This window comes from Macaca fascicularis, chromosome 8 (assembly GCF_037993035.2).
Source record: "Macaca fascicularis isolate 582-1 chromosome 8, T2T-MFA8v1.1".
NCBI lineage: Eukaryota > Metazoa > Chordata > Mammalia > Primates > Cercopithecidae > Macaca > Macaca fascicularis.
The window spans coordinates 3,614,358-3,635,220 of NC_088382.1; the positions used below are offsets into that span (position 1 = coordinate 3,614,358).

Genomic DNA, 20,863 nt, shown 5'->3' on the forward strand with positions numbered 1-20,863 from the left:
AGCCTAATTGAATGCAAACTCTGAATGCCACTGCAGAAAATATTTATAATAATAAATTCTACAGATATACGTTCCAGAGTAATATAATTTTTACAGAAAAAGATTAAAACTTGATTTTCCCCAGTACGCTTTAAAAAAAAAAAAAAAAGAATCGTGCAGAAGAAATTGTCCCCTCAGCTCTCACAGGGCAGGGCCTCCTCAGAATCACCCTCAGCTCTCACAGGGCAGGGCCTCCTCAGAATCACCCTCAGCTCTCACAGGGCACGGTCTCCTCAGAATCACCCTCAGCTCTCACAGGGCAGTTCCTCCTTAGAATCACCCTCAGCTCTCACAGGGCAGTAACTCCAAAGAATCACCCTCAGCTCTCACAGGGCAGTTCCTCCTCAGAATCACCCTCAGCTCCCACAGGGCAGTTCCTCTCAGAATCACCCTCAGCTCCCACAGGGCAGTTCCTCTCAGAATCACCCTCAGCTCTCACAGGGCAGTAACTCCAAAGAATCACCCTCAGCTCCCACAGGGCAGTTCCTCCTCAGAATCACCCTCAGCTCCCACAGGGCAGTGTCTCCTCAGAATCACCCTCAGCTCCCACAGGGCAGTAACTCCAAAGAATCACCCTCAGCTCTAACATGGCAGTTCCTCTCAGAATCACCCTCAGCTCCCACAGGGCAGTTCCTCCTCAGAATCACCCTCAGCTCCCACAGGGCAGTAACTCCAAAGAATCACCCTCAGCTCTAACATGGCAGTTCCTCTCAGAATCACCCTCAGCTCCCACAGGGCAGTTCCTCCTCAGAATCACCCTCAGCTCTCACAGGGCAGTGTCTCCTCAGAATCACCCTCAGCTCCCACAGGGCAGTTCCTCCTCAGAATCACCCTCAGCTCTCACAGGGCAGTGTCTCCGCAGAATCACCCTCAGCTCCCACAGGGCAGTTCCTCCTCAGAATCACCCTCAGCTCTCACAGGGCAGTTCCTCCTCAGAATCACCCTCAGCTCTCACAGGGCAGTGTCTCCGCAGAATCACCCTCAGCTCCCACAGGGCAGTGCCTCCTCAGAATCACCCTCAGCTCCCACAGGGCAGTTCCTCCTCAGAATCACCCTCAGCTCTCACAGGGCAGTTCCTCCTCAGAATCACTCTCAGCTCTCACAGGGCAGTGTCTCCTCAGAATCACCCTCAGCTCCCACAGGGCAGTGTCTCCTCAGAATCACCCTCAGCTCCCACAAGGCAGTTCCTCCTCAGAATCACCCTCAGCGCTCACAGGGCAGTGCCTCCTCCGAATCATGCTGCTGACAGCGTGGAGAAGTGCTTGCGTGGACCGATGAGGGAGGAGAGCTGATGCAGAGAAAGAAGGTACCTGAAAGTCTAGAAGATTCTGCTCCACGCAGGTTTTGAAAGATGAAAAATGACAGATTCAGGGCACTGTCTACAGGGTGCTACCAGCAGGAATAGTTCAGGGATATGATTCAAATATTGATTTAAAAGACACACAGGGGAAACCCTGTCTTAGTCACATAGGTCCCAGGAGGCACTTTCAAACGAGGTGATTTAAAAGCTGAAAGTGGAATTAAGGAGTGCTGCCTGGCCTTGTTTGTTCTCTCGTTTGGTCTGGTATTCTTCATGTTCGTTTTCTTAGGTTTTAATTATCTTGCAAAATATTTTGGAAAGGATTAGAATAGTAAAAAATGCAACTCAGAGATGCTAGGAAATTCTCCAGAAGGAATAAATGTAGAGATAAAATCCACCTATTCTTTTCAACCCACCAACCCCTTATTCAAAACCTTTAGCCACTATGCTAAATAGCAAACATACATATGTAGCAGCTCCTTCACCATCAGGGTTTGAAGCTACGGTCTTTAATGAGACCCATCTACATTTCTGCATTAAAACATGTGAATGTTCACACCATTGGGTGCGATACATATTTTCTAAATAGACACCTTTATGTCAGGACAGTCTGTTGTCCCTAAATGAATTTCTGCAAACCTAGGGTACATTTTGGCTTTTCAGATTGTTTTGCAATTTGGACTTGGGGAAAAGCAATTGCAGGCTATATAAGAAAATGAAGACTTTTTAGGGATACTTTACTCAGAATAAGGAAGTTGAAGCCGAACACGGTGGCTCATGCTTGTAATCCCAGCACTTTGGGAGGCCTAGGTGGGTGGATCATCTGAGGGCAGGAGTTCGAGACCAGCCTGGCTAACATGGCAAAACCTCACCTCTACTAAAAATACAAAAAATAGCTGGGCTTAGTGGCGCACACCTATAATCCCAGCTATTCAGGAGGTTGAGGCAGGAGAATCGCTTGAACCTGGGAGTGGAGGCTGCAGTGAGCCAAGATCCCACCACTGCACTCCAGGCCTAGGTGACAGAGCAAGGCCCTGTCTCAAAAAAAAAAAAAAAAAAAAAAAAGTCATTAATGTCCTTTGGTCTACAGAATTCTCCTTCTAGACTAAGTCAAAAAGCTAAACAGAAGAGCCTTTATGGTAGGAGTCATTTCGAATGTAACAATAAGAGCAAAAAAAAGTGAGGCATCCACGCAACACTCAAGAAAAAGCAACCGCAAATGGCAGGTGTTGAAAATAAATGTTGTCACACACAACAGGTGAGAGGTTAAGATATTTTATGAAAGAGAAAGAAAGAGAGATAGCCAGTAATGAGTAAATATACACTGATAATGAAAAGGAAAAAAGTAAGTTAGCTGATCAATCAGGAAAGAACAAATTCAAACAGCCAACAAGCATATGAAAAAAAAAGTTCGACCTTATTATTAATTTAAAATGCCAATTAAAACAAGACATCATCACTCTTTGCCTTAAGATCTATCATGTGTGGTGTGTTCTCTGAGTCAGAGAAAATATTAATAAATATTTATGGCTGATGGCAAGGTAAATCTGTGTGACTGCTCTGAAAGTGATTTTAAAAATGGGCCGGGCGCGATGGGTCACACCTGCAATCCCAGCACTTTGGAAGTCCGAGGCAGGCAGATCACGAGGTCAGGAGTTTGAGACCAGCCTGGCCAACATAGTGAAAACCCATCTCTACTAAAAATATTTAAAAAATTAGCCGGGCGTGGTAGTGGGTGCCTGTAATCCCACCTACGTGGGAGGCTGAGGCAGGAGAATTGCTCAAACCTGGAAGGTGGAGGTTGCAATGAGCTGAAATCATGCCACTGCACTCCAGCCTCAGTGACAGAGAGAGACTCCACCTCAAAAACCAAATGAAACAAAAACGTGTTTAAAAAGTCCTAGAAATATGCAAGTTTGTAGAAATATGTCATTTGTCAATAATCATGATTTATTTTGCAACATGGGTGCTCATTGCAGCTATCTTTAGAATAGGGAAAAGGTTAAAACAACTTAATTATACAATAATAAGGGACCTGAAAAGTCAATATTGGTAGATTCAAACAAATAGACACTAGAGAGTGGCATTGGTGGTGTAGTGGTGCCTTCTAAACAGATATGATTTAGTCATTAAAAATTAGTAGAAAATACATAGTAACATAAAATATACACACCACTTACTGGTAAGTAAAAAGTGCAATTTACAAAATAGTCATGCAGGATGCTGTCATTTTAAAACTTTTTTATTTTTGAGACAGAGTCTCACTCTGTTGCACAGGCTGGAGTGCAGTGGCGTGATCCTGGCTCACTGCAACTTCTGCCTTCCAGGTTCAAGCAATTCTCATGTTTCAGCCTCCCAAGTAGCTGGGATCACAGGCGTGCACCACCACACCTGGCTAATGTTTGTATTTTTAGTAGAGATAGGGTTTGGCCATATTGCCCAGGCTGGTCTCAAATTTCTGACCTCAAGTGATCTGCCCGCCTTGGCCTCCTAAAGTGCTGGGATTACAGGCGTGAGCCACCGCGCCCAGCCTAAAACATTTTAAAATAGATTACATATACATAATTATGAAATCATTTATAAATGTCTATATTAATTTGTAATTGTCTCCAGGTAAAAAGATGACAATGTTTTTCTCCTCTTTAATATACTTTATAAAATGTCTTCAGTAAAATGTATTACCCTTTAATATGAAAAAAGGTAAAAAAATTAAAAAGTGTTTTGAATCTTTGAAACATAATTTACATAAGTGCTAATTATGATTAACTCATGCCCTAATGGGCAAGCTTGTCACAAAGGACGTAAACCTCATTCCTAAAAAACAGAAAATTACAATGTAATAAAAATATAATGTTAATTTATTTCCAATTATGTATTTTCCATTTTTCTGTTACATAATACCTATGCATGTAGGCGGGTCTGTTTGCCAAAATAATTGATTATTCATTTGCCTGCAAGTGATTTCAGCTTGTCCTTGAAACTGACATTCAAGGTAGAGACAGAGTTACTTATTTAGCTTTTGGTGCGTTTTGGATTACCTAGTTGCTGGTCAAAATAAAATAACTAAGAGATGATCTAACAAAAGATCGATTTGTTTGTAGATTAATTAGGAGATGGCCAAATTTTATATTTGCATGTTCAAATTAATATAAATTAATGAATTACTTTTAAGGGATTAACTCATAGTTATATCGCTTTTTAATGTATTCCTCCATGAGCCTAAAAATATGCAAAATGGAAGAAAAAAAAAAACTTTCCTAATGTAAAAATAGACCATTGGTTTAAAATGATTGCCACATTTATAGGCAATCACTCCACTTTAAAAAAGAAACACGCCGAAATCTCCCCAGTCTTCTGATGACTCAGCGTGAGTAAAAATGCGTGACTGTGTTCACAGACGTTATGAAAAGTAAATGCAGCATCAAACATTAAACAAACATAGATTGCTCCCCGACAAGGCTGCGAATGCTAACAAGCACAGCTATCCAACTTCATGTGTCTTCACAACTGGGATAAGTGGTTTGTCATAAGCAAGAACGCTGTATCATAGCTCCCCAAGACCACTGAGAATTTTACCACCGCTGTGTACACAACAATCAAAACCATTTCAAACCACAAATCCCCTCCAAGGTCATCCTCTGCAAAATGGTTTACCCATTTCATGATCACTTTCTCTCTTCACACATCAATTAAATTTTACATTTTTCAGACAGATTATAAAGAAGTACTAAACTGTGATAGTTCCTTAAAATAATAAAGTTCAGTAGAGTTTCTTTTCAAAACTAAGATGATATACTCTAAGTAGGAATTTCATGGTAAAATATTTTATTGAATGAAGAGACCATCTACCTGAAATTACTATTTTACATAAAATATATATTAGCCTAAAACCATATTTATGATAAATTGTCTCAGGTGGCTATTCAAGCCAAAGTCTGCAAAATCATTTGTTATCCTTTTAATAAGGTCAGACTATAAAACGTTAATAAATTGCAGAAACAAACCTCCTTTTATCGTCATTTTAATAAAAACAGTATAATTTCTAGTTTTCAGAATTCTGTTTTAAATGTACTAGTATTATAGGGGAAAAACATCTAAAAAGAGAAAGTACTTTTAGTGAGTAGGTTTTGCCTCAGGGCATGTTTCTATATTAAAAATCAGAATAGCAATGGTAGGGTTATAAATTTTGAGCCGCCTAGAATTTTAAATTACAGTAATTTGATTGATCCATGTTTATATAACATTTGTTAAGGGTAGGAAATGTACAGTAAATGTCAATTACTGTACATTAAGGGGATGACTTCCTTTATCCCACCTAATTAAATAAAGTTTAAAGGTTTACAATAACATTTCAGGAGTCTCAGAGAGCCAGCGAACATGAAAGAAACTCTTGAGAAATATTTCTGAAGGAATAATACATTTATGGAGCAATTTAAATGACAACATGCATCCATTCCTGAATATAAAATTTCTAAGTTCTGTTGGCTGATACCTATGCATGTAGGAGGGTCTGGTTGCCAAAAGAACCGGTTATTGAGCTGCACACAGGTGATTTTGGCTTGTCCTTGGAGCTGATAGCCAGGGTCACACTGGAATGTGATGGTGTCTCCAGCCTCTCTGCTGTCTCCATAGCGGGTGCCATTTTGAGGCATACCTGGATCGTTGCAGGTGGCTGCAATTGACGCTGCAAATAGAAGAGAAGGCCAGGTCACAGGCTGGAAAACATGGCTTCCACATTCCTGTAGGTGTGGTTGTTCTTGTGGGGTGAAGCATTCTTCATTGGCATAATAAGTCATTTGTCTACACATGAACATACAAAAACAGTTTCTTTTCCCAGAGATACATTCAATGACATACATCTTCATTGTGCTTACATTGAATAAATTCTAGCAAAATTCTACTGAAAATGAAACCAATGATGAAACATATCAAGGTTTTTTTTTAAATAAAAATTACATTATCCTGAGAATAAATACATATACACAGACTGATTTTCTCTTTAGCAATATTTTAATGAAACCCCATACTGCAAGTTATATAAACTAGTTAAAGTACACCAACCTCAAGACCCAGGATCCCATAGGTGCCATTGTCTTGGCAAAATTATTAATAACCCCCTTTCACTCACCCAAAAAATTCCAAGTTGGACAATATATTATATGGCTACCCTAATGTTAACAAAAGCTCTGAAAATAATATTCTGTCTTTTTGCATATATATAAAGAATCTCAAATCTGTTGAGTAGAGGCCAGAATCTGCAAAGCAGGGTGGTGCATGTGCTTTCAGGGGCCACTGGAGCCTTGTCATGTCAGTCTCTGGTAATCACGTGTAAAGTGCATTGCAAACGATGAGCCTAAAATCACATCCCATAGGCAGCCATCAACTCTGCCTGCACCCAATCAGGAAAGAATCCCTCAAGCCCAGAGCTTTCACCAGAGTTCCCCCCATCACACTAAAATGCAGCAGCCTCAAGAAATAGGAATTGTTTTCTCCAGTTTCTATAACTGCTGTGTATTATGTGTTGTACTGAAAATTAGAAAGATACTCCTGAAAAATCCAAAGCTTAGATTTTTTTTCATTTTTACTTTCAATTAGAATAATGAGCTCTTTCTTCCACTCCACTGCATAAGAGATGACGATTAAAAGCTGACTTTCTCTCTGCAAAGTGCTTCAGTGTTTTCAACACAATGTTTTATGAAAGAGCAAAAAAAAAAAAAAAAAAAAAAAGAGATTAGTGTATTATTCTATATACATACCATCACACTGTCCATTTTAATATTTGAAGCCTTAAAGTAATGAGTAGGCTTTGCTTTTTGTTTTGTAAATTCTGAAGCATTTGTTTGTGTTTGTGTGTTTGCATAAACATATGTCTACATATGGATAGATAAATGGAATAATAAAATCCATTTAAATAAAAAGTTAGAAGATATATAAAAAAGAATAAGACCTGCTCTGCGCTATTCAGACATTTTTAACCTAATGGGGAGGCAATGAACAAATAATTCAGAACAAGAGAAAATGTTAAACTGTGCAGATTAAAGGATCAAAGCTCTATCCAATAGTGTCATATCATGTAGACATCAAGGATCCTATGGTTGGTCAGACCTGCTTCAAATCCCATCAGGACTTAATTAGTACCTAATTAGTACTTAATGATCACTTAAGCACACTTATCATCAGCTAACAAATCAGTAAAAATTAGGCTACTACGTAAGTTATTAAGTCTGCTGTGAAGATGAAGTGTAAAAACTTGCTAACTTGCCTTTCTGCTTACTATTCTCCAAGCTAATTGAGGCCAGAAGCTGGCTTCACCACCTTCTATTTCTCTCATATTGATTTTTGTTACATTGAAATGTATATGTGTGTATCTATAACACAGTGAGAACAATGACATGAACATCTGTTCTACCAACTCTAAGAAACAGAATATTTACCAATACATCAATATGATCAATGCACAGAATATACCCTTCCCCATGTCACCTTCTTCCTCCACTTCACGGGAAGTCACTTTCTGAATTTTATGTTTATCATTCCCTTGCTTTTCTTCATAGTTACCATAAATGTATGCATTCCAGTTTTAGCCACAAATATCAGTTTCCTGAAATCAAGTGCTTAACTGGAATTATATGTTGCAAGTTCTGTATCTCTCTCTCTCCTTTTTTTGCTTGTATTATGTTTTTGGAAGTCATCTACGTTTAGGCATGATGCTCTGGTCTACTCATTTTCATTGCTGTATAGTTTTCCATTGCATGAATGTACCATGATTTTTCCATCCTCCTCTTGATGGATCTTTGAGTTATTTTTCTTTTTGCCCTTATATAAAATGCTGCTATGAAAATTATTGTACATGCTGCTGGTACACACTTGCTCTTTCAAATGACTTGGACTCCTATGTTTTAGATTTTCACTTCCAAACAGCATGCAGTTAGACTGTTCTTTAAATTCAGTCTCAGAATTTGTCCTTTAATTGGGTAATTTAGTCTACTCATAGTCCCTGAAGTTTCTTCTCTATTTGGATTTCTCTCGACCATCTTAGCTTGTGTTTTCTATGTGCACCCCCATTTGCTCTACCTTTTTGCTTGCTTTCATACTAATTAATTTTTTCTCATGTTTTTATTTTAGTAGACTTTCTAGAAATTTTAGTATGTATTTAGTTGTAATAGTCTTACCTTCTTCTTTAATATTTATTATTCTCTCTCTAATTACATGAATTGCTAGGTATTTTAGTTATTTTTTTAAAAAATCTTAAATTAGACATAGTCATTATCCGTTTGTTTTTATAAACTTCATAAATTAAATATTATTGTTTTACATAGTTGACTGATGATTGTTTAAATTTTCATACATATTTACCAATTTGTTTACTTATTTTTTCTTTTCATTTTTTTCATCTCAGAGCTTTTACTTGGCCTAATTTTTCTACTTCATAAATACTATGGTTTGACTATTTGTCCCCTCAAAAACTTATGTTGAAATGTAATCAGTATGGTCATATTGGGAGGTAAGGCCTTTAAGAGGTGATTGTATTAATCATTTGTAAATTAATGGATTAATGGGCTATCACAGGAGGGGAACTGGTGACTTTATAGGAAGAGTGACCTGAGCTGGCATGCTCAGCCCCTCGCCAGGCGATGCCTGCACACATCAGGACTCCAGAATCCCCACCAGCAAGAGGGCCAGATGTGGTCCGTTGACCTTGGATTTCTCAGCCGGCATATTTGTGAGAAGTATATTTATTTTCTTTATAAACTACCCAGTTTCAGAGAGTCTGTTATAAGCAGCAGAACACAGACTAATACACTAAAATAATCTGTTCGTTTTGTTTTGTTTGTCTTTTTGCAAATTACGTTTAGTAAGGATATGTGATGGCTGGGATTATTTTCACATTTATTTGGCCATTCATGTAGTATTTGGTTTCCTACTCATATTTTTATTCTTTTTTTTCATTATCACAGTCTGAATCTGATAAGAATTCCAATTTCTCATGTAAACTAAGCTGTTTGTAAGTTTTCATATTTGCACTTCTGTTCTGGGGAACTTTACTTATGGTAATGCTTTGTATGCAGGTTTGAAGGTACACCTATCCAGAGGAGATACACATTAGATTACAGGATCTGCCTGGAACAACAGAAAACTTCCTCTTTTCAAAAATAAATTATCAGCTTGAGGTATTTTGGACCCCAAAGATGGTAGAAATTCACCTACAGACTAGTGTGAAACCCTCTGGCTGTTGTGAGTTGCATGCAACTATGTCTCCGTCAACATCTATGTCTGTCTATTCTCCCAACACTGAGAGGAGAACACCCTTTGGTCTTCCAGCTATACCTGAGAGTCTCCTATTATATTTTCAACATCAGAAAGACTTAGATTTGTTTTCTATCCCCTGAGCCAAGGGACTCTCAGAGTGGAAGCTCCACATCACAGGGAATCAGCAGAGTCAATCAGGGCAGAGCTGGCTTCCGAGTTTCACAATCTCTCTCCATTTCTGCATTTCATGTCATCCAGGAGTCCTTATTTTCGTGCAGGTTCAATGACACAGTTTGAAAATCCAAAACCATTTGTAACCAGCACTTGTACTATATTTTCAGCATATAAGTTTTAAGAGTCCTTACTGTAATATTGCAAATGGAAGCCCCTCAATCACACTTATTTCATAACACTGGCCATGATTTCTGACACACCATTCTTCATGTCATTATCAATATCATTATCATTACTCGTGTTTTGAACAGGGGAATCTCACTTGAAAACAGCATTCTCAGTGGAGATCAAGAGAGAGTGCTTGGGTTTCAGAGTGGGGTTTTCAATGGAAAGAGAGAGGGAATGACAATCAGAGTCACCTGAAGGCCATTTCTGTACTTTCCCACTTTCCTCCCATCAGCTGCAAAGACTGGAACACAGGGAAATCCAAGCCTATATGACTCCAAGAGAAGCCTGGGAGAGCAGAGGAAGGCAGGATAGATGTAAAGATGCAACACTTACAGTTAGAAAGTCATGAAGGTCTCACCCATAAGCCACACATTTTTCTAACATAGAACACTAATCATAGAATACAATCACCAGAATCACAAAGCAATTGGCCACTGTCTTGGTACCAAAGTGGTACCTTTCCTGAGCCAGCATTTTACATGAATCCTGGAATTTACTCTTTGAGTGATGTTCCTATAGAATCTATGATCAACTGTTGCTGAGATTTCTCTGGGTTTCAGAAAATAATCATAAGCAAATCCTACTGTATATGTACAATCTTGTTCATCTGACTGAATTTCCCATCTTCAAAGGAAAATTCTTCCTTTCCTCAAGCAAGTGGTCACATGTATAATTAAGTATTCATTTCCAAGTGATAGTTTCTGTCACAGTTTATATAGGTTAAAAAATTAACAATAAGTGTATAGTATTAAAATAATTGTCATAGAGTGATAGCCATTGTAAATACAGCAACATTTATATAATGAAATGAATGTTATATAACAGTACAAGAATTTAAAAACAAAAGTCCCCTGATGCCAAGGACATCAGGGATGACAGTTTCATTATAATTTTTAAAACCAAGATGTCCTTATTTAATAAAAAAAATTAAATTTTTATTTAATATTTATCAAAAGAAAAGATATATAATACCCACTACTAAGAAAGTTTTACACAAAGGTGCACAGATTTTATACACAAATAAGAATTTTAACAGATATATCAGCCTTTCAAAAAATAAGTGCTCTGTTGAACACTTTTCTGGGAGTTAATAGGATCTGGTCAAATAAGATTGGCAAATACTGTACACCCCAGTTTCCCCTTAGAGATTTCCATTGCACATTAGGGATTAAAGGTTCAGAGCTGTACTACAGTAAAAAAAAAAAAAAAGAAAGCTTTTAAAAATCATTGTTTAATCCAGCGTATCCCACATTGTCATCATAGAGCACAGTTTTCCTAGAAAATCTCTTAAAATCCTTCCAAATAGAATTCCACAGAGTATCAGTAGAAACACTGGCTTGCACTAGTGGTTACATGTCCATTAATGGCATAATATTCTGTTCATTTTTGAAAGTACCTTTTGTAGTTCTCAACCCCATTTTTATTTGGAATATGTATAACAATAATAATGCAGCATGCAATTAAAAGTTTTAAACTTGTGAAGTTCATGTTGTCTAATAAACATAAATACTGCATCTACAACATTATTCTAATTATTCTAATTATGCATCTACATAATTAGCTAAAGTTTATGCCAGTTATATGAAAATGTAAGTTTTAATAAAACAGTTATATATGCACTTAGAGCTCATGTATATATCTGCTTGTATATTTTCAAAGGTTATTTAAAATTGCCATAAATAAACTACTAAGGCTTACTTAAATTTAAGCAAACCCCCGACCCTCACACTTTGTATTTAGAATGGTGAAATAAAGATGAAAAGTTCCTAGAGTTAGCCACATTGGAGTAAAAAACCTATAAGAAGGCTTGAGGAAGGAGAAAGAGAACAATTTTAAGCAATGTAGTGCAAAATACATCATTTGGGTCTTTTAAACAAATTTCATTTTATTTTCCTCTAGTTATGAATGATGGAAAGATGTTTTCTGGTAAAAGCAAGAAAGCTTATTCTAGACTAATACAGAAGCCCCCACCCAAGGACACTCCATTAGGGGCAGAAACTGCTTTTCCACTTCAGGCTTATCACAAAGCGATTGGCAGAGCACGTTGTCACTCCTCTTCCGTGGCTGTATTCTTTTATATGCCACATCATACACTTTACTCATTTTTCTCTTACATATCTTTTCTGCAAATTGGATTTGTTGGTGACTCTGAAGGTTTCTAGTTTCTTGCCATAAAAAAGAAGACAACATTTTCAGGTGCATCAGTCTTATCCCTCAATGACCCTAGAAAAAGGCAGCACCTGTTCCTGAGAAGAGGCGTGTCCTGTTTTTCAGTTTCCCACAGGCGTTCCCTGGAAAATCTCAAGTCACAGAGGCACTTTCCACAGGCCCATTGGCCTCTGAGGGGACATCTCTGCCACCTGTGAGGCTGCGTCCAGAACCATCCCAGTCAGCTTGCGCAACACAGAACCTGTGCTGCCCTTCACAAAACAGCAGTGGGTCTGACTCTGTTTCCAACAGCAGGATTGACAGTGTGTGGTACTGCACTGCAGAACCAGACGCTGCAATAACGTCAATCTCTTTGCAACTAGATAAGATATGTATATATATCACAACTTTGCGGGCTGGGTGCGGTGGCTCACACCTGTAATCCCAGCATTTTGGGAGGCCGAGGCGAGTGGATCACAAGGTCAGGAGTTCAAGACCAGCCTGGCCAATATGGTGAAACCCCGTCTCTACTAAAGATACAAAAAATTAGCTGGGCGTGGTGGCGCATGCCTGTAATCCCAGCTACTCGAGAGGCTAAGGCAGGAGAATTGCTTGAACCCAGGAGGTGGAGGTTGCAGTGAGCTGAGATGGCACCATTGTACTCTAGCCTGGGCAACAGGGTGAGACTCCATCTCAAAACAAAAAACCAAAAAACCACAAGTTTGCATATAAATAAAAATATATAATATTTTATATTAAATATTATATAGTATATTTATATATTATATAAATAGCACAATTTTTAATATAAATATAATAATTTTTATAATTCTATTTATAATATAAATATAGTAATTTTAATAATTCTATTTATAATATAAATATCTATTTTTGTACATTTATTTTATGATACATATTATATATTTATTTTATAATATATAATACAAATATAAGTGTAATAATTTATGAAAATTATAAATATCATTTATGTATTTATATAATATTTATTATCATTTATATATAATAATTATATTTATTATTGTCATTTATACATAATAATTATATTTACTTATTATGAATATTAATTATATTTATATGTATATGCAAAGTTGTATTATTTTCCTATTTTGCTAAAACAAAGTTGGGACCACATTCTATTAAATGCATAAACTCCTACTTACATGTTTTTTAAACATCATGTAAAACTGTATTTGTTGACTGAGGTATTAGTTCATAGAAGTACGTTTGCTTAGCGTACCGATATCATTTAAAACATCCCTGCGTACCTCCATAGATAAAATGCTTCTCATATCTGTAGAGAAATACATAAAGCAACACCAATATACAGAAGTAGTCGCATCTAATACTCAGATTACAGCCTGTGCATTACATGGAACCTCTGTTGTTCAACACATGAAGGAAAGCTATTGGGTTTGAAATCAGGTTTATAAAGTAGAATTGGCTACTTGCTGGGCAGTGATGCTATTGCCGGGCTGGTGAAACACTTTTTATTCTTTCTATTCCTTTAATGTGGAGGGTCAATAGCCTGTGAAGCTCCTTGCTTCTGTGCACTGGCGTCAGGCTGATGCAAATTAGGAATCAGGCTGTCACTCCCGAGGTCCTCTTAGTTATGCAAACGTAGGGCGTGTCCTCCCCCAGTACCCTGGGGAGCAATCCGCTTTTGCTTAACAGAGACCATCCCTTTTTAATGGCCAGGTGGAGCAGGGTTAGTTTGCATAAGCAGTCTTTTGAGGAAGAAGGGAATAAGGTCCCAGTCAAGTGCACCTGATTTTACACTGGAAATACATCTGGGTCGCCTCTAAGCTAGGTTGTTGCAGACATCAGCTCTTCAAAGGGGAACCGATAGACACAGGTTGAACTCGAGGCAGGACAGTTAGGGCTGAAACATTCGGGGGCAGCTTTGATTCAGCCCTGAATGTGGCTGAGAATCTGAGCCCTTTAGGACCCTGGAGGGTGAATGGAGGATTGAATGCTATTTAGGAAACAAGGGTTGAATGGGAGGGATATAAAGTAATAAGTGGAAATCCAGTTCCTGCACACCCTCCAAGCATCATAGTCACAGATGGGTGCAGGACCCGTCTTCAGCAGGGACACTACTTGGCAGCAAGCAGCCACAGATTTTCAGGACCTGACTCTCAGCCCAGTCCCCTACCCCAAGGGTGCTGAGAAGTAAAACTGATTCCCTTTGGGAGCATGTGATCCCAAAGTTATTTCTTGGCTATTTCCAAGGAGAACTGGGATTCCTCAAGAGGGAGATTCTGAATTTGATGCTCGAAGAGGCAGGAGGGTGTTTTAGAAGGTCAACTATGGAGGAAAGTGGACGTGTTAGCATTGTGAGTTTGTAAAGCAGATCATGAATTTCATAATTGATTTCTGCCCCATTAATTGAGTTCATATTTACTATTTTTCCCTCTCTGTAAATGGCACCCCCGCCTTCCGAGTTGCTCAAATCAAAACCTTAGTAGTTGTCCTTGAGTCCTCCCTGTCCACAGCAAACATTCACTCCAGGGCACATCTTGTCACCCTGAGAAGCACCTCCAGTTCCTTCTGGTACCTGGGTCCCAGTCACTAGGAGCGTAAGGGCATTTGCAAAACAAAAGTGAAAGACTGAATTCTCCCTGCAGCAGATAAAGGACCAGACTTCTCCCCCTCCCTTTCTTAGAGCATTTTCTTTAGAAAACCTTCAACTTCAAAGGTACTTTCTCAGTTCCTTTGAAATGGATGTGGATATTTACAAAAGCTAAATAAGCCTCCTGGCAGCTTTAAGACCTAGGAATGTCTTTCCTTAGGACCTGAGGCCATCTCTTTGAAATGGATCATCAAGGAAGGTAATGCCCGTGCCTACTCCTTCCACAAAAGGACAGGAGCCTAACTCTTCTGCAGGCACCTGACTCCAAGTTGCAAAACTACCTCCTTTCATAAGGATGCACACAGTTTATTTTTTCTTTATATAAAACCACAGCTACCACAGATGATCACCCCAATTTCTGGGTGGATCTAGGATGAACTACATGTTGACCAAGAGTACTGTTAAGCCCTCTTGCTAGAGGGCTAGTTACTGTTCATCTTGAAGAACAAGTCTGTAATGAGTTTTATCTGCTTGATAATGAAAGGGTGAGATTTTTTTCTTTCTTTGCAATTTCTTAGCAGAATGCCGGTGACAGGAATCGCATTCTGATTGAAAGCTTATTCAACAATAACAGCGTTTCTATTTTTTTCTCTTTTACTTTTGTGGATAGGGAGGCTTTTCTGGGTAGGGAGAAGTTTTGGTTTTAATTATTTATTTCCCCCAACGCACTTGCCCGAACTCTCCCTTCTTGTCTACCCCCAGTGCAATCCATTCTCTAAATCTAGGACGATCTGCTAAGAAGGTACATCGGTTCACATCACTTCTTTATTTAAAAACCCTTCAGTGGGTTCCTGTCACTCTAGCTCCACACCTGGATCTGGTGGTCCTGTGGGATCAGGGCCCTGCCTGACCCACATCCACTGTGCCGCACCCACACCAGCCCCTCATTCTTCCTTGGAATCCGTAATCTTGTTCCTCACAGGGGGACTTCTCACTGGCTACAGGGTTCTCTGAAATGCTAATGTATCTGGTCTTTGCAAAACTCCTTATTTGGGTCACCCTCAAATGCCAGCTTCTCCCCCAGGAAGCCAGTTCCTCAGTCACACTCTCACATATTAAACTCTTCTATTCTCTGTTCACTCCCATTCTCTTCTTTTAGATTCATTCATTCATTCATTCATTCATTCATTTTTGTGACAGTCTCACTCTATCACTCAGGCTCGTGTGCAGTGATTCAATCTTGGCTCACTGCAACCTCCACCTCCCGGGTTCAAATGATTCTCCTGCCTCAGCATCCTGAATAGCTGGGATTACAGGCATGTGCTGCCATGCCCAGCTCATTTTTGAATTTTTAATAGAGACGGGGTTTTGCCATGTTGGCCATGCTGGCCTCGAACTCCTGACCTCAGGTGATCTGCCCACCTCGGCCTCCCAAAGTGCAGGGATTACAGGTGTGAGTCACCGTGCCCGGTCTCTTTATTTTCTTAATCATCAATATTTACATGGATTTCTGTTTCCCCGACACACTCAGAGCTCTGTCTTTTTCATGGCGCCATTTTAGAGGTTGACTAAAAATTTGTGGAATTAGAGTTCCAATTCTTTTTTTGCTGTAAAAATAGTGTTTTAGAAAGCTTACAATTTCTTGTTTCTAGAACTTTTTTTTTATACTTTATGTTCTAGGGTACATGTGCCCAAAGGGCAGGTATGTTACATATGTATACATGTGCCATGTTGGCATGCTGCACCCATTAACTCGTCATTTACTTTAGGTATATCTCCCAATGCTATCCCTCCCCCCCACCCCATGACAGGCCCCGGTGTGTGGGTGTGTGCTGTTCCCCTTCCTGTGTCCCAGTGTTCTCATTGTTCAATTGTAAGTGAATTATGTTACAAGGCAAGAGTTATTACCTTTGTGGATGTGAGTGAACCATGTATTCATTTTTGTATTGGTGTAAGTGAATATCTAAGGGCAGAAGGAACCTCAAAACAGCACAAATATGGTGAGAAACTACCTGGGTGAGGTGGGTGTGATGTCTCACATGCCCCTAAATGTTTGTGGGATGCAGGGCAGGAGCAGAAGGGGGAGCTCACAGACCACGCGATTTGATATGCAAAAATCCTCATGCCTTCCTTGATGAATGTACATTCACAGCGATGTGGGTGGTAGCTATGGTTTGTAGTCCTCAGGCTCCCTGGAGGGCATATCTGAAATTTGGCCACCTGGATGCAGACTCCTCCTGCCCCTGCCCCCCTTCCAACCTGCTTGCTCCTGAACCTCTAGGAGTGAGCCCATGACAATGGGACCCCTCTGCTGAAGGTTCCATGCTCCTTGCATCTCTGACAAACCATTTCAGATACCAGCCAAGCTGTCTGCCCTCAGGAGGAGAGGGCCAAGGAAAAGGCCCATCCAACCCTAAGAGACAAGCTCAGGTCCATCTGGGCCAGGATTGCAGGGTCTTGAATACCCAGAGAATGGCCCAGGACATTCCCCCTTCCCCGTGGGCAGAAGATCAGCCAGAGGGGGCCTCTGAGCCTGGGTCAGCAGGCAAGGCCCCCGCCCCCAGTTCTAAAATAGAACAGTGGAAAACATTTAAACCACATCTCCCACCAGTTGAGATTAACATGCGCAGACACAGAATGAAATCTTACACTAAAAAAACAAAAACTACAACAACAACAAAAAACCAACTTACACATCGATTCACTAAGAATCACAATGAAACCTCCAATGTGCTGTACAAAATTAGGCAAGGTCAAAAACTCGCAAGGGGGGCCCAGGATCTCCGTGGAATGTATGCATTTTCATAATTCCAGAAGGAAAGCATGTGCTGACGACTTAGGAATTCTCAACCCCATTACAACCACCTCCCGAAATCTGCAGGTCGCCAACTGTTTACTTTCTACATCAACATCATCAAACCACACATACAACACTCAAGCATGAACAACACTGGCTGTGCATTGTGGCTCCTGTCTGTAATCCCAGTGCTTTGGGAGCTCGAGGCAGGAGGATGACTTGAGGCCAGGAGCTTGAGACCAGCCTGGGCAAAATAGTGAGATGTAGGAGTGTGACAAACAGAAATTAAAGAATGAAATATGAAAACAAGAGAAGATTTTCATTAAAACCTTTACTGTGATAGGAGGAATGAAATATTAACTTGTAATTAGGGTGATGACCTGTTCAACCTTATCCAGGACAGTACTGGCTTGCACCTGTTGTCTCAGCATAATGATGAACAGCATCCGTGTTTACTCTTAAAATATCCCAATTTGAATAAAAATGACATAATTTTCCCACCTGTGAAGTCCTTTAAAACTGGAGTTTAGGAAGAATACGGGAAATGGCTGGAAGTGTGAGACAGACAGCAGGGAAAATTCAGTGACATTATTGAAGCCCCTCTGCCAGGTATGCCTGCAATCAATTCCCTCACCCTTCCTTCCTTCCTCCCTCCCTCCCTCCCTCCCTCCCTCCCTCCCTCCCTCCCTCCCTCCCTCCCTCCCTCCCTCCCTCCCTCCCTCCCTCCCTTCCTTCCTTCCTTCCTTCCTTCCTTCCTTCCTTCCTTCCTTCCTTCCTTCCTTCCTTCCTTCTTTCTTTTCTTTTCTTTTCTTTTCTTTTCTTTTCTTTTCTTTTCTTTTCTTTTCTTTCTTTCTCTCTCTCTCTCTCTCTCTCTTTCTTTCTTTCTTCTCTCTCTCTCTCTCTCTCTTTCTCTCTTTCTCTCTTTCTTTCTTGAGTTGGAGTCTCGCTCTGTCGCCCAGGCTGGAGTGCAGCGGCGCGATCTCAGCTCCCTGCAAGCTCCGCCTCCCGGGTTCAGGCTCTCTCACTCTTTTTACTCATGTCAGCAATACTTGATTTTTCTTTCTTAAGATAATTTTGGTAAATTTCTATTATTTACTGCCAAACAGCCTTGACTAACACATTCTCTCCCATCTCTGGGTCTTTTGCAAACATGTGTCCATTGCTAGGGACAATTTTACCCTCTTCTCTTGTTCACTTGGCTAAATTCTACTTATTCTATTAATCTTAGCTTAAATACCATATTTTCAAGATTGTGTTCCTTGATTCCTGCAGCTCTAGGATAAATGCTTTTTAGAGGCTCCTTGTCCTTGTCTAGTCAGAGAAATTGTTCCCTGGCACTCCACCTCGGTCTGCTTTTACCTTCTCTGGAAGGTGCACTTGCTGAGCTCAGACGCTGTAACTGTCCTGCTCGTTGGCAAACCAAGCAACATCACAGTGTACAGCGTACAGTGAGTTCTCAAAAAATCTTTGTTGAATGAAGTGGCTTTGGCCCAAGAACTGGCCCCTAATAGGCATTAAATAAATAGTAACTATTATAAGCTTTATCATGATGTAACAAAGGATATGAAGAATAAAGACGAACTGTGAGTTCCTTTTATTTATTGTTGTTGTTGTCGAGACAGAGACTCGCTCTGTTGCCTAGTGTGGAGTGCAGTGGCGCGATCTCAGCTCACTGCAACCTCCACCTCCCGGGTTCAAGCGATTCTCATGCCTCAGCCTCCTGAGTAGCTGCGACTACAGGCACCCACTACCATGCCCGGTTATTTTTTGTATTTTTAGTAGTGATGGGGTTTCACCATGTTGGCCAGGCTGGCCTTGAACTCCTGACCTCGGGTGATCCACCCATCTTGGCCTCCCAAAGTGCTGGGATTACAGGCACGAGCCATGGCACCTGGCCTGTGAGATTTAAAAAAAAAAAAAAAAAAAGTAACTCAAATAATCAAGTCTCAAGAAAATAAGTTTATAATCATATAAATACACACATACATACATACGCATATATGAGATAATGTAAACATGTAATTAAAGCATTGATGTATTAACTTCAAACATGTAAGGTAAACTTTGAAATAGAAATAATAGACGTTTACAATAAGCTCCAAGAAGCAAGAAGAGAATGTGGTGTTTATTTCTGTTTTTTTTTAATCTAATCAATTCCCATATCTAGACTTCATTACAGAAAACTCTGTTTGCAATTTAGTGATGCTTATTTTGTAAATGGCTAATGGCACTGTATTTCTATGAAATGTTTAGAAGTGGATCGAAAATGCTATTGCAGAGCCAACTAAATTATAGACATGGAATAAATGTCAAGTACAAAATTATTATATTTTGCATGTCAGGTTAAAAACTAATGAATAGTATATAAAAAATGTAGGTCATTATAAAAGGTAGCATGTTATAAAGCAGGCTCCATGTGACCAAGTACACATTTTTATAGAAACCACGACTGGTTCGGGCGCAGTGGCTCACACTTACAATCCCAGGACTTTGGGAGGCCGAGGCAGACAGATCACCTGAGGTCAGGGGTTCCAGACCAGCCCGGCCAACATGGTGAAACCTCGTCTCTACTAAAAATACAAAAATTAGCTGGGCGTGGTGGCGGCACTTGTAATCCCAACTACTCAGGAGGCTGAGGCAGGAGAATTGCTTGAACCTGGGAGGCAGAGGTTGCAGTGAGCCGAGATTGCTCCACAGAGAAAGATTCCGTCTCAAAAAAAAGAAAAGAAAAGAAAACCACAACTGTTGGAGCGATGGCAATAGGCAGATATTGTGCCCCAATGGTATATGTTGCAGCCATCCCGAAATAAGTTCATTGTCCCCCTCTCCTAACTTTTTATTGCTGCTTCCAGTTCTAGCGACCATATTTGTAGACATATAAAAGATATCTCCTTTAGGATTTATTGCATCCACTAAAAAAGCTATAATCTTGCCCCTTTTGCTTTATGTCTACTGACAAATGAACCAACAACACTGGTTCTTTCTTGCTTTTGACTCTGAATCCCACCTCCAACATATGTGTCTTGCAAGAACACCTACACTTCCAGAACTGGATCCTGCAACCACCCATATGCCTGTCAACACCCAGAGAATCCGCCTTAGATGTCTGCATGTTTAAATTCCTAACTCAGAAAAGGGACACCTTGTGTATGTTATTTAACCAAAGGCATCTTTTCTTGTAAGAACATTCTGAGTCACAGGATTCTTATTTTAATTTTTCCTTTCCAAGGTGGCTATGTTAGGAGGAGATTTTTCAATTCTTGTCCAAAAACATTTACAAATGCAAAAATAGAATGTTAACTAGCAAAATGTTACATTACCTAAAACTCAGTAAATT

At 39.7% G+C, this 20,863-nt stretch overlaps 1 protein-coding gene across 2 annotated transcripts in view; it reads right to left on the reverse strand.

Annotated features, from left to right (window-relative positions):
* CSMD1 (CUB and Sushi multiple domains 1) overlaps window positions 1–20,863 on the reverse strand; it is a 2,045,798-nt gene that overhangs the window by 291,425 nt on the left and 1,733,510 nt on the right. For both annotated transcript variants that reach the window (XM_005562521.5, XM_065518732.2), the window contains exon 27: window positions 5,832–6,023. In XM_005562521.5, coding sequence (XP_005562578.3) covers window positions 5,832–6,023 — 192 coding nt within the window. The remainder of the gene's footprint in view (window positions 1–5,831; window positions 6,024–20,863) is intronic.